Genomic DNA, 14,669 nt, shown 5'->3' with positions numbered 1-14,669 from the left:
CATGCTTTTCCTTGGAGACAGAAAAGAGAAATTTTCTAAGGAGCTCAGAAGTGATCTGTCTTTGGGGTCAGAATGGAGTTGGAATAAAGCAGATCACTTCGAAACCCTTTCAAGAAGAGACTCCAAGAAGAGAGAGCTGAAAATGTTATTAGAGGTAGAAGAACACTTGAAGGATGAAAGACAAACATCTGAATGAAGCTTCCCCAGCTCCCAAGTTACACACCCTGTGACAGCCTGATTTTTCTGTGGCCAGTGAAGAACCCAGGAGAGGTGGCTATGTGCATCCCAGGAGGATGCTGCATTGCAGGCAGGTCAGGGAGGAGGAAAACTGTCCTTACTGACAGTTTTTTTTTTTTTTAATTTAAAATTTTTTTTCCCTTTTGTTTCCTTTTAGTGACAGTTCTGAGTGTCAGTCAAGACTTCTGTCAGGCTGTAACTGGGCAGAAGCCAGAGATAAAGGAGACCTAGACTTTTTCTTTCTGAAAAGTGTTATCCCATGGCCCTGTCTGGAGTTTCATAAAAGGAATTCCTGTCCTCTAAGGGCTTGGGACTTGGACAAATCAAGTAGGGAGATATACAGAGATGTCAGTAAAGAGGTTTCTGTTAATGCTAAATCAAAGGTGTGTTTTCTTTTTCTTTTCTTATTTTCAAAGGTGTGTTTTCATGGGCTATGCTAGGAATGAGAACTGGGGGAGAATGAAGGAAGAAAGATTGCTTGAGTGAAGGAATACCCACAGCCCCACCCCAGAATATTTTCTTGTGGGATATATATTTTTACTCTTCCCAGGAAACATCAGAAGTAGCTACCACTTGCCAAGGAAAAGAAGTCAATGCTTTCAGTGCTTCCTCCACCTGGCCATGCTAAAAACCCACCTTCTGGGCCTCAACCTGGCTCTAGTCACCATACTAGCTAACTTTGTTTCTAAAACAGGAACCATTTCCTTCCCAGTCACAGCAAAAAACCTCAGAGCAATGGTTCACAATTGTAGCTGCATATCTCGGAAGTACCTGGGGAGCTTTTCAAAATTCTGGTGCCAGGCTGCCCCTTACGCTAATTAAACCAGATTCTCCTGCCAGTGAGACCCAAGTACCCATATAATAAGACAGCTCCCTGGGTAATAATAACTCCAGTGTGCAGCTAAGATTGAGAACCACTGGAGACCACAGGCAGCTGGAGTGCCTGGTAAGTGTATGGGTTCCACACAATGAGGTGAGAATCCCAAGAGAGTGAGACATGTCTCCCTGCAGCCACGCTGTTCTGCACAAGTCCTACCTATACCCTACCTATCCCTACGCCTAACTTTCTGGAATAGGCTTGAGAAAACAGGTGCTGGTTCAGTGGCCTATTTTATTTTATTTTTTTTGTCTCCAGGGTTATTGCTGGGGCTGGTGCCTGCACTACAAATCCACTGCTCCTGGAGGCCATTTTCCTCATTTTGTTGCCCTTGTTGTAGTTGTTATTATTGTCATAGCTATTGTTATTGTTGGATAGGACAGAGGGAAATGGAGAGAGGAGGGGAAGACAGAGAGGAGGAGAGAAAGATACACCTGCAGACCTGCTTTATGGCTTGCAAAGCAACCCCCTGCAGGTGGGGAGCTGGGGGCTTGAACTGGGATTTTTAAGCTGGCCCTTGCACTTTGCGCCATGTGTGCTTAACCTGCTTTGCTACTGCCTGGTTCCCTCAGTAGTCTATTTTAATTGATGCCTTCAAACACTAAAATCAAAAACTTTCCAGTGGTCCTTAGGCATGTTCTCACAACTGAAAGGTCTAGAACATCTTTTTGAAGTCAGGAAACAGCACATGCAGGGCTTACAGGCAAGATGAATTATTAACCAGCATCAGACCTGAGAAGTGTGGGTTTAATCCTAGAAGATGTAGAACTACTAAAATCATAGTAAGTCTGCCATACATCTGGGAAATCCAGCAGTTTACTTTTGTCCCCAAACAGCCCAGCCCCACTCCAGTACCCTGTCCAGGAACATGGCTTAGAGGTCTCTCATCTAAACAACAAAATAAACAAACACACACTGGAGTGGTTTCAAGTCAAATCTTCAAATCTTTCATCATTTTTTTTTTCCCCAAATAAACAGAACTCTGTCACCACATGCCTCAGGCTACAGGATCCACAGGGAGGATGCAGTGTCCCCACTCATGTCCCCATTAGGGACATACATGTGTTATACCTTTAGGTTACTTCAACCAACCTGGCAAGTTGAGATGGCAACAGGACAAAAAGCTAGTGGAGAAGTTTTAGTTTGCTTCTAACAACACCTCCTGGACTTCTGCAAACTTGTTAAACAGTGCTTTAAGATGGTTTCTGGCGACTCACAATACGGAAGTCTCAACCAATAGAGGCTTATCCTACTGAGGGGCTGGGGGCCACTAGAACCTCAAAACTTGTATTTTGGTGATGATCGTGTGTGTGTGTGTGTGTGTGTGTGTGTGTGTGTGTGTGAGAGAGAGAGAGAGAGAAACCCTGGCACATATGAGCATGCAACCAAACTGTGAGCCAATTGCTGTCCCCAAATACTGGAGAGCCATTTTGAGACCAGACAGGAAATGCTGAAGAGAACGTTAACAAGAAAATAGTGTTGGCTGGTAGTTCAGGAGGTCCAGATCCTGCCTTCTTCTGTTTGACCAACAAGGCACTAGGGCAGTGGGGTGAAGCAGGCTCACTTTCCAGAGGGAAGTTTCTGACTCAGACCTCACAGTTTACTCCCCCACACATACCCCAAGAAAGACTTTTGTGTTAGATTTTGTTTACCTTCGCTAGACGTTTGCTCTGCGCATTCTTGAAAAAGGTGGTCTTAGCAGTGAAGAAGCAATCCTCTAGTTCCTCCTCCAGGCTGCAGTACCCACTGCTCATGCTGCTGTCCACTGTCATCTAGCCCACAGCCCCAGGGAGGCAGCCCCGCGTCTACCGGGACCTGATGCTTAGAGGGAAAAGGGGTGGGGGCTCTGCCCTGCAGAGCCTAGAAGCGCCGAGCCGCGCGGGAACTGGGGTCTCTCACGGCGGGCCCGCGTGGCGCGGGTGCTGGGGGACCTGTCCCCGCGCGCGCAGCCTGGGACCCAGGCGCCCGCCTCGTGCCTCCGCCGGGCCCAGCATCTGCGGTTTGGGCTGCTGGCGCCGCTCACACCACCGCACGTCTCCCAGCCTCCCCGCCTCCCACTGCTTACTCGAAGCCACTTCCTCTCGTAGGGCTCCTCCAAGCCTGCTCGGCCCCTCCCCCTCCCGCCTTTAGCGCTTCTCTGCCCTTGGGTGTAAGTACTCCCGGCAGGTGGCCCTAGGCCCTGTTAACCAGATGAGGGGTACAGAGAGGGAGCAGCCTGGTATGGCCAGGGGAGCAGAGTCCTCCTGTCTTTCTTGCACCCTCTGGGAACCGCTCCCTCACTGGTCAGGAAGGCTCAGGTTTGCCCAGAGGGATGAGCTCTTATAAGGTCAACTACTGGGTCCTTCCTCCTCCACCCACCCCCATCTCTGAGATTGAGCCAAGTCCATCTGGGCAGTTAAAGAAGTAACCAGAGAAGAGGAAAATCAATAGCTGCTCTTCCTGGAGAAGTGGCAATATTTTAAGTTGGAAATGCCAAGAGAAACTGCGGGTGCACAGGAACATGCAAATCAGATGCAAAGTTATGGCAACCTGGAGGGCGAGCCTGCCATGCCCTCAACATAGGCATTGGGCCACAGGAAGTGGCCCACTGGGTGTCTAGGGTGCTTGCAGCCACCACTCAGATGGCTGGTGCATTTTCCTGACAGTCTGCCCCATCTCAGAATGCCTGTCAAGGTCACTACATTCACATTTCCCCCTTCAGAAACACCTCCCTTCACCAGGACTGAATCTTCCAGGGCAGCCCCTCTCCCCACCCTCACCCGCACCCCCATCTCTCTCTCACACACACACATACACACACACACACACACACACATACACACACACACCTCAACAGTGGTTGCATTTTCAAGTGCACAAACAGTTGTGTATGTATGTCCAGTGATTTGCAGTCTGTCATTAACTTTCCAATCGTCTTGACTTAGGAATTGCTGTCCCCATTATATAGATGAGGAACCTGTGGTTCAGAATTCATCTGAGTAGCTCTTAGCCATGGTGAAACATAAGCTCTCAGCAGAGATGTCTGTTCTGGTGTACTCTTGATTTATTTTGTTGTATACAGTCAGGGCCTCATGCAAGGGTAATTTCACTGCTCTGGTTAAGTTTTTCATTCAGAGAGAGAGAGAAACAGAGAGTAAGAGACACCACACTACCAGAGCTTCCTCCAGTGCCATAGCACCTCCCATGTGGTGCCAGAAATGGAACCTAGACCACATGTAAGGTAAGGCAAGTGCCCCACCTAGTGAGCTTTTCCTTTAGCTGCCACCTTTCAACACAGTGATGCCTGAAGTTCCAGGAAAACACTGTCTCCTGGAGTTCCAGAACATGGATGCTGGGGCCCCATACTAAAGGAATCTGATGACTATGGACCTGTGGCCCTGGAGAGTGGCTGAGGGATGGCCAGGACCCTCTTCTGTTCAAGGTGGCTTTCCTGAAGTTCTGAAAGAACCCAGTCCTGGGGAAGCATGGCTGGGTGCAGCCCCCTGACACCAAGCTGCCAGTTCCATTTTAAGGCCTGGTCATGTTTATGAGGAACCCCCTTCCCACCCCCAGCATTGCCAAATCTGTCTATGCTCAGGAGGGTTTCAAACTGCAGCCCAATTTGGCTCTATCCTCCCACATAGTCTTCTTCCCAGAAGTCCTCAAGTGCCTGTCAGGCATAAACTCTAGCTTACTGAGAGCAGCACCCCAGATGCTGGTATCTGTGGCCCAGAAGAATGGTCAACACCAGCAACAGCCCCTTTTTCAGGGACAGAATTAGTGGAGGTGGACAGCTGGGGTGGGGATGGATAAGTAATGGAGTATTGGCAAGGGGAGGGATCATATAAATGGGAGTGAATGTAAGTTTTGGCTTTCTCTAAAGCAATCTTCTCTTTAAATGAGTATTTTATAAACTGTTCCCTTTTAGGGGGTGGGTAGAATTCTCTGAGCTACTGGTTCAAGCTGAGGAAGTTGGTACTGGCTCACTGGTAACTTCCAAATCCAATGCCAGAAGGAAGAAAGCTGCATAAAAAAAGGTTCTACATGGTACCAGGGCCATCAGCAGCCCACCTGCTTTGATTAGCCAGCAAACACACACACTCTTCTTTATAAAGTGAACCTCCTGCATCAGTGGGGATCAAGAAAAGAAAAACAGGTCCCAGATTTTGTGGCCACACTGTCCTTGAAGTTGTTCAGGAGCCTCTGTAAAGAAACTGCAGTGCTAAGTATTCCAACTGTACACTCTTAAACTATAGCTAACAGCAGCTTTTTAAAACACCAAGCCAAAGTACCCCAGGATTCTTCCCTGTGAGCAGTACACTGGATGACAGGCCTGCATTGGTAAAATTCTCAGTGACACTGTTCTCCCAGGGTGTTGTTCCAGACCATTCCAAATAGTATGACAACTTGAGATCTAAAATAGAGCTTTTCAAAGCCTTTGTTCCACTTATTATTTGACTTTGATTGTTCCCATTATACAGATGAGCAAGCTGAGAGAAGTAGCATGCTCCATCACAGCTCATTACATTCACAGCCTCTTAACTCCTAGTTAGTGTCACTTTCTCCACCCCACCTACTGATGAAACTAAGCTTTGAAAGGAGTAGTGTATAAGAAATCACATAGGATGCCACTAGGGAAAGATAGAAACAGATTGGGGCTATGGATTGACCTACCAATATCCATGTTCAGCAGAGAAGCAATTACAGAAGCCAGACATTCTACCATTTGCACCTCCATAAAAAATTTTGGGGGATTCAACTTCCGGAGGCGGAGCTACGAGCAGCAGATCGCTTTCTCTCCTCTCCTCTCCTCTCCCGGATCAACTAGGAATACCAAAGGAGACCACCCGGACCGAAAACAAGACAGGACTAGAATGACCACAGGAACCCAGTAAATCACCCGTGAGTACAAACACGCGTGGCTGGTGATAGAGAGGAGAGAGGGGCCTAAGGAGAGATTAAGTGACTGCTAACAGTTCGACAGTTTGTCAGTGGAGACACCACCTCCAGTCTGCTCCACCAATAAGGGGACAGCTGAAGGGAGGAAAGGACTCCCCAGAGACTCACCAAGTACAACTCTGAGTCTCCATTGCTACTACCCTCAGAATCTGGAGCAGCAACAGGGAGGGACACCAGGGCACAGAGATCTAACCGGGAAACTCAGGAGAAGACCTATACCTCGGTGGCATAGCTGAAGGGCTGTGAAAGTCTCTTTGCATAACCACTGGATTATCTCTGCCACACCCTGCTTTATCTCTTGGTCAGGAGTCATTGATTAAGCCAAGCAGCCTATTGATAGTTTAAAAGCCCTCAGGCTACCATAGCCTACAGGGGGAAAAAAAAAAGGCTTTTACACCACTGAACTCCAACTCAGGGATTGAAAAAACTGTTAACTTATATAAAATGGTTAAAACAACAAGAAAAAATAATGGAGACTCGAACCAGGACAAGAGTCCAGCTAAAAGTCCTCCAGAGGGCGAAGCACAAAACAACGAGTTCAACATCCAAACATTAGCTAAGGAAATAATAACAGGAGTGAGTAAAGAATTTGAAAAAATTGTAATCAGAAATGCAGGAACAACAAATGAGAATATGGAAGAAAATTCTAATAATCTCATGGTTATTAGAGAGCTGAAAGCTGAAATTGCTGAGCTAAGAAGGCAACTAGCTGAACAAGCTAAAACAGTATCAGAGCAGGGCAACAAAATAGATGAACTCCAGAAAGCAGTAGAGGGCAGAGAGAATAGAATCAATGAGGCTGAAGACAGAATTAGCAAGATTGAGGATGAATTAGAGACAACTAAAAAAGAAGTAAGAGATCTCAAAAAGAGATTAAGAGATGCTGAAAACAACAACAGAGTCCTATGGGATGACTTCAAAAGAAACAATATACGCATTATTGGCTTACCAGAGGAAGAAAGAGAAGGGGAGGAAGAAAGCGTTCTCCAGGCCATAATAGCTGAAAATTTCTCTAGTCTAGACAACACCAAAGACATAAAGATTCAAGAAGCCCAGAGGGTCCCAAACAGAATTAACCCAGACCTAAAGACACCAAGACATGTCATACTTAGATTGGAAAGGAATAAGGATAAAGAAAGGATCCTCAAGGCTGCAAGAGAAAAACAAAGAGTCACCTACAAAGGAAAACCCATAAGATTAGCAGCAGACTTCTCCATACAAACACTACAGGCCAGAAGAGAATGGCAAGATATCTATCGAGTGCTCAATGAGAAAGGCTTTCAGCCAAGAATACTATATCCTGCTAGATTGTCATTCAGACTAGATGGAAGCATCAAAACCTTCTCAGACAAGCAACAGTTGAAGGAAGCAACCATCACCAAGCCTGCCTTGAAAGAAGTTCTGAAAGGTTTCGTATAAACAACCAGACCACCACAAATAGAACATATATCAAAACACTCTAAAACTCTACAAGAATGGTGTTAAAATATCTTCAATCTTTGATATCAATAAATGTGAATGGCCTGAATTCACCTATTAAAAGACACAGAGTAGGAAGATGGATCAGAAAACACAACCCAACAATATGTTGTCTACAGGAAACTCACCTAACGCAACAAGACAAACACAGACTTAAAGTGAAAGGATGGAAAACTATCATTCAAGCCAATGGCCCACAAAAAAGGGCAGGAACAGCTATTCTCATATCTGACATGATAGACTTTAAAATACATAAGATTAAAAAAGATAGGAATGGACACTACTTAATGCTCAGAGGATCAGTCAATCAAGAGGACTTGACAATTATCAACATCTATGCACCCAATGAGAAGCCATCTAAATATATCAAACTTCTACTGAAAGAGCTACAGCAATATATTAACAGTAACACAATCATAGTAGGGGACTTCAACACCCCACTATCTCAACTTGACAGATCATCCAGGAAGAAAATCAGTAAAGACTTAAGGGAGCTAAATGAAGAGATAGATAAACTAGAACTATTGGACATTTTCAGAGTCATTCATCCCAAGAAATTGGAATACACATTTTACTCAAATCCACATGGATCATTCTCAAGGATAGACCATATGTTAGGCCACAAAGACAGCATCAGCCTATTCAAGAGCACTGAAATCATCCCAAGCATCTTCTCAGACCACAGTGGAATTAAACTAACACTTAACAATCAACAAAAGATTAGTAACAGTGCCAAAATGTGGAAGCTCAACAGTACACTTCTTAACAACTTCTGGGTCAAAGAGGAAATCAAAGAAGAAATCAAAATGTTTCGAGAGTTCAATGAAAATGAAGACACAAGCTATCAAAATATTTGGGACACAGCTAAAGCAGTCCTAAGAGGGAAGTTCATAGCTATACAAGCACACATTAGGAAACAAGAAAAGGCACAAATAAACAGCCTGATTGCACATCTTAAAGACCTAGAAGAAGAACAACAAAGGAACCCTAAAGCAACCAGAAGGACAGAAATTACTAAAGTTAGGGCAGAAATAAATAACACTGAGAATAGGAAAACCATACAAAAGATCAATGAAAGTAAATGTTGGTTCTTCGAAAGAGTAAACAAAATCAACAAACCTTTAGCCAGACTCACAAAACAAAAAAGGGAGAAGACCCAAATAAATCGGATAGTAAATGAAAGAGGAGATATCACAACAGACACTGCAGAAATTCAACATATCATGCGAGGCTTCTGTGAACAACTATATGCCACCAAGTTAGAGAACCTGGAAGAAATGAATGATTTCCTAGATACCTACCAACTTCCAAAACTAAGTAAAGAGGAAGTGGATAATATGAACAGGCCCATCACAGCTAATGAAATTGAAACAGTTATCAAAAATCTCCCCAAAAATAAAAGTCCTGGACCAGATGGTTTTACAAATGAATTCTACAAAACTTTCAAAGAAGAACTAATACCTCTACTTTTAAAAGTCTTCCAGAAGATTGAAGACACTGGAATACTCCCTGCCAGTTTCTATGAAGCCAACATCACCCTGATACCAAAAGCAGACAGGGACACAACCAAAAAAGAAAACTACAGACCAATATCTCTGATGAACATAGATGCGAAAATATTGAACAAAATTCTAGCCAACCGGATACAGCAGTATATCAAAAAGATTGTTCATCATGACCAAGTGGGGTTTATCCCAGGCATGCAAGGTTGGTTTAATATACGTAAATCAATCAATGTGATCCACCACATCAACAAAAGCAAGACCAAAAACCACATGGTCATATCAATAGATGCAGAGAAAGCCTTTGACAAAATACAACATCCCTTTATGATCAAAACACTACAAAAAATAGGAATAGATGGAAAATTCCTGAAGATAGTGGAGTCTATATATAGCAAACCTACACTACAACCAACATCATACTCAATGGTGAAAAACTGGAAGCATTTCCCCTCAGATCAGGTACTAGACAGGGCTGCCCACTATCACCATTACTATTCAACATAGTGTTGGAAGTTCTTGCCATAGCAATCAGGCAGGAGCAAGGAATTAAAGGAATACAGATTGGAAGAGAAGAAGTCAAACTCTCCTTATTTGCAGATGACATGATAGTATACATGGAAAAACCTAAGGAATCCAGCAAGAAGCTTTTGGAAATCATCAGGCAATACAGTAATGTGTCAGGCTATAAAATTAACATTCAAAAGTCAGTGGCATTCCTCTATGCAAACACTAAGTTAGAAGAAATTGAAATCCAGAAATCAGTTCCTTTTTCTATAGCAACAAAAACAATAAAATATCTAGGAATAAACCTAACCAAAGAAGTGAAAGACTTGTATACTGAAAATTATGAGTCACTACTCAAAGAAATTGAAAAAGACACAAAGAAGTGGAAAGATATTCCATGCTCATGGGTTGGAAGAATTAACACCATCAAAATGAATATATTACCCAGAGCCATCTACAAATTTAATGCTATCCCCATCAAGATCCCAAGCACATTTTTTAGGAGAATAGAACAAATGCTACAAATGTTTATCTGGAACCAGAAAAGACCTACAATTGCCAAAACAATCTTGAGAAAAAAGAACAGAACCGGAGGCATCACACTGCCAGATCTCAAACTATATTATAGGGCCATTGTCATCAAAACTGCTTGGTACTGGAACATGAACAGACACACTGACCAGTGGAATAGAATTGAGAGCCCAGAAATGAGGCCCCACACCTATGGACATCTAATCTTTGACAAAGGGGCCCAGACTATTACATGGGGAAAGCAGAGTCTCTTCAACAAATGGTGTTGGAAACAATGGGTTGAAACATGCAGAAGAATGAAGCTGAATCACTGTATTTCACCAAATACAAAAGTAAATTCCAAGTGGATCAAGGACTTGGATGTTAGACCAGAAACTATCAGATACTTAGAGGAAAATATTGGAAGAACTTTTTTCCGCATAAATTTTAAAGACATTTTCAATGAAACGAGTCCAATTACAAGGAAGACTAAGGCAAGTATAAACCTATGGGACTACATCAAATTAAAAAGCTTCTTCACAGCAAAAGAAACCACTACCCAAATCAAGAGACCCCTCACAGAATGGGAGAAGATCTTTACATGCCATACATCAGATAAGAGTTTAATAACCAACATATATAAAGAGCTTACCAGACTCAACAACAAGACAACAAATAATCCCATCCAAAAATGGGGGGAGGAATTGGACAGAATATTCACCACAGAAGAGATCCAAAAGGCCGAGAAACACATGAAAAAAATGCTCCAAGTCTCTGATTGTCAGAGAAATGCAAATAAAGACAACAATGAGATCTCACTTCACTCCTGTGAGAATGTCACACATCAGAAAAGGTAACAGCAGCAAATGCTGGAGAGGGTGTGGGGTCAAAGGAACCCTCCTGCACTGCTGGTGGGAATGTCAATTGGTCCAACCTCTGTGGAGAACAGTCTGGAGAACTCTCAGAAGGCTAGAAATGGACCTACCCTATGACCCTGCAATTCCCCTCCTGGGGATATATCCTAAGCAACCCAACACATCCATCCAAAAAGATCTGTGTACACATATGTTCTTGGCAGCACAATTTGTAATAGCCAAAACCTGGAAGCAACCCAGGTGTCCAACAACAGATGAGTGGCTGAGCAAGTTGTGGTATATATACACAATGGAATACTACTCAGCTGTAAAAAATGGTGACTTCACCGTTTTCAGCCGATCTTGGATGGACCTTGAAAAAATCATGTTGAGTGAAATAAGTCAGAAACAGAAGGATGAATAGGGGATGATCTCACTCTCAGGCCGAAGTTGAAAAACAAGATTAGAAAAGAAAACACAAGTCGAACCTGAAATGGAATTGGAGTATTACACCAAAGTAAAAGACTCTGGGGTGGGTGGGTGGGTGGGTGGGGAGAATACAGGTCCATGAAAAATGATGAATGAAATAGTGGGGGTTGTATTGCTAAATGGGAATCTGGGGAATGTTATGCATGTAAAAAAAAAAAAAGAAGTAGAAACGCAAAGCAGAAATTGACTGAGTTTGGAGTATGGCACCAAAGTAAGAAAGCAGAAGTATACTAGAGTTTGCAGTGAGTACCTCCCTAATACTTCCTCTCCACTTTTCCAAGCTTTGGGTCCATGATTGCTCAACAATTTGTTTGGCTTTGTATGTTAACTCTCTTTTCAGTCACCAGGTTCCAGGTGTCATCAGGATGCCGGCCAGACTTCCCTGGATTGAAGAAACCATCAATGTGTCCTGGAGCTCAGCTTCCCCAGAGACCCATCCTACTAGGGAAAGAGAGAGGCAGACTGGGAGTATGGACCGACCAGTCAACGCCCATGTTCAGCGAGGAAGCAATTACAGAAGCCAGACCTTCTACCTTCTGCAACCCTCAATGACCCTGGGTCCATGCTCCCAGAGGGATAGAGAATGGGAAAGCTATCGGGGGAGGGGGTGGGATATGGAGATTGGGCGGTGGGAATTGTGTGGAGTTGTACCCCTCCTACCCTATGGTTTTGTTAATTAATCCTTTCTTAAATAAAAAAAAAAAAAAAAAAAAGAAATCACATAGGCTCCTAAGCTGAATATGGGCCCCAGATCACATCAAATCGATTGGGGTTTACAGTCAACAATATTTATACACCTTCCCCATACTTGGGGGCTACTCTCTTCCTTGACTCAGCTTTCTGGTCCTTCTTTTAGCCATGACATCATTTCCCCAGACAATAACTTGGATCCACCTGTATATCAGATTTCAGGCTCAGGGGAAAAAACAAACAAATAAACAACAACAACAACAAAACCTAGTATAGCCACAGGCCCTTTGGAATATAACTAAAATATGCCTACTAGCTATCTACAGAACAGAGACCCCCCCCCCCAACTCTTCATCTGCACTACTCCAGCCTTTAGGTTCATGATTAGTCAATAATTTGTTTGGCTTTATATGTTAACTCTCTTTTCAGCCACTAGGTTCCACATGCTAGTAAGATGCCAACCAGACTTCCCTGGACAGACAACCCCACCAATGTGTCCTGGAGCTCTGATTCCCCAGAACCCCACCCCACTAGGGAAAGAGAGAGGCAAGCTGGGAATATAGATTGACCTGTCAGTGCCCATGTTCAGCGGGGAAGCAATTACCGGGGAAGCCAGACCTTCCATCTTCTGCACGCCACAATGACCTTGGGCCCATACTCCCAGAGGGTTAAAGAATAGGAAAGCTATCAAGGGAGAGGATGGGATATGGAGTTCTGGTGGTGGGAATTGTGTGGAGTTGTACCCCTCTTATCCTATGGTTTTGTCAGTGTTTCCTTTTTATAAGTAAAATAAAAATTTAAAAAAATACAAAAACAAGTTAGCAAAACAGAGACTATTCTAGGAAGGACCCTGGAACCAGAAGAAAATCACAGAGATCATATATAATCTAATAAATTGGCCAGCTTCCAGAAAGACACATACAGACTGAAGCTCCAGGGTTCCCAAAGAAGATTCCCTTCAATATCTGTGGCCTGGGATGAACCTCTTCCTAATGAATAGTGAACAGCAGTGACATCCTGACTGGAGGGGAGTATGAAGAGCTGGATAAACAGCCCTTTAAGCCTCTGAAATTGGACTTTTGTTCTGTCCCTGGGCCCAGAAGGAGGAGGAGTCTGGACTTTTGGCCACTAAACCAGCAGCCTTAAATCCATGGCATGGTGATAGGGGTTCAGGAAGTCCCACTAGGAATCTGCTTTCTCAAAATGTCAAATGCTGAAAGATACTGTTTTATTCCTTTCTCAATGTCATCCTGAATGTGGCTAGATCTCCTTGTTAGATCCACACTGTGATTCTGCATGTTCCAGAAAAGTTGTGATACAAGATGGGAAATCAAGCTGCGATTCTCATGCCAGCTCTATCTTAGCTTGATATGGTAACCTGAGTAATTTGGGGCCTCCTCATCTCTCCAGTGAAAGGGAATTAGGGGTGACAGCCAGATTTAGGGCCTTATGACCTACCAACTAAAAAACAGGGTGAAGTGTCATTCCACCCAGAAACATATTTTGAAATCACTATTTACCACCAATGTGCAAGCACTACACTGATCAGTTTATGTGCATCATTTCATTTAATCCCTACAACAACTGGATGTGGAAGTTGCAGTGACTACTTCTGTTTTAAAGAGATAAAAAGGTGATTCAGTAACTTGCACGAGTACAACTGACTGGTTTGATTTTAGAATCCCTGGCATACTCTGTCAACAGATGGAACCTTGTGACTGCTCTCACAATAGCCATGCTACCTAAAACTGCAATCCACCACAGATGTGCTCCCCCAAGTGCTTAGTGTTATCTGTACCAATGGCACAGATGATGAAATCTTGTCTCAAAATGTCCCCTCCTTTAACCCCAGAGGTGTGCACCCTCAATAGCTCACTGGGACCCCTCCCCAATTAGAGCCTCCCTCTTACAGATTGGAAGAGTGAGATTCTACCCACCTTCTACCTTCAATTCCCTCCTCCAGCATTTTCTGCCTCTTTTGGTAATTTCTGATTCCTATCCTTGCCTTCTCCCACACTCCCCACACCCTGTGACCAAAGTTACCCTAGTAGTTCTCTGTCCTGAAATCGCCTATTTAGAGTTCTAGTAATAATTACCAAATAATTACTATGCAGCAAACTCTATTGTTTATGTTTTATTCATCCCCTGAACACACCTCCATGCCACGTATCAAACACAATGTTTAAATTCAAGCATTAATAAAATAATCCCTGCCTCATGGAAACAGGCAATCTAGTGATGACAACACAAGATCAGTTATACTAAAGTTGCATTTCATTACTTCACTTAATCCTCATTGCCCTGCAAGAAGACATTTTACAACTGAGTAAACTGAGGCTAGGAATGGTTAATGAGCCCAAGATCACAGAGCAAAGGTAAGGGAGAATCAGATTTCAAGACCATAGCACTGGTGTCTGGCAATTTCCCATTTTCATTGTTGTCCTTTTGCCAAGGATGCTCCAGCACTTACACAAAGCTCCAAATTCTGGAGGGGGCCCTTAGGCCCTTATAACACTCACATCACAACACATGCCAGTCAGTACTCCACACCCATCTGCAGCTGCCACTCAGCTGTCAGGACTACAC

The 14,669-nt window shown here is 43.7% G+C and overlaps 1 protein-coding gene across 2 annotated transcripts in view; it reads right to left on the bottom strand.

Annotated features, from left to right (window-relative positions):
• The window catches only part of RASSF5 (Ras association domain family member 5), a 99,757-nt gene that overhangs the window by 27,146 nt on the left and 57,942 nt on the right, over positions 1 to 14,669 (bottom strand). The window contains exon 1 of one of the 2 annotated variants that reach the window (XM_060178770.1): positions 2,767 to 3,258. The exons of the other annotated variant lie outside the window; for it this stretch is intronic. Within the exon in view, the coding sequence (XP_060034753.1) occupies positions 2,767 to 2,886 (120 nt within the window). The 5' untranslated portion in view covers positions 2,887 to 3,258. Of the gene's footprint in view, positions 1 to 2,766; positions 3,259 to 14,669 lie in introns of those variants that run through there. 2 annotated transcript variants of the gene reach the window in all.

This window comes from Erinaceus europaeus, chromosome 19 (genome assembly GCF_950295315.1).
Source record: "Erinaceus europaeus chromosome 19, mEriEur2.1, whole genome shotgun sequence".
Taxonomy (NCBI): domain Eukaryota; kingdom Metazoa; phylum Chordata; class Mammalia; order Eulipotyphla; family Erinaceidae; genus Erinaceus; species Erinaceus europaeus.
The sequence above is the reverse complement of the archived record's forward strand: the minus strand, read 5'-3'. Positions and strand labels throughout refer to the sequence as shown.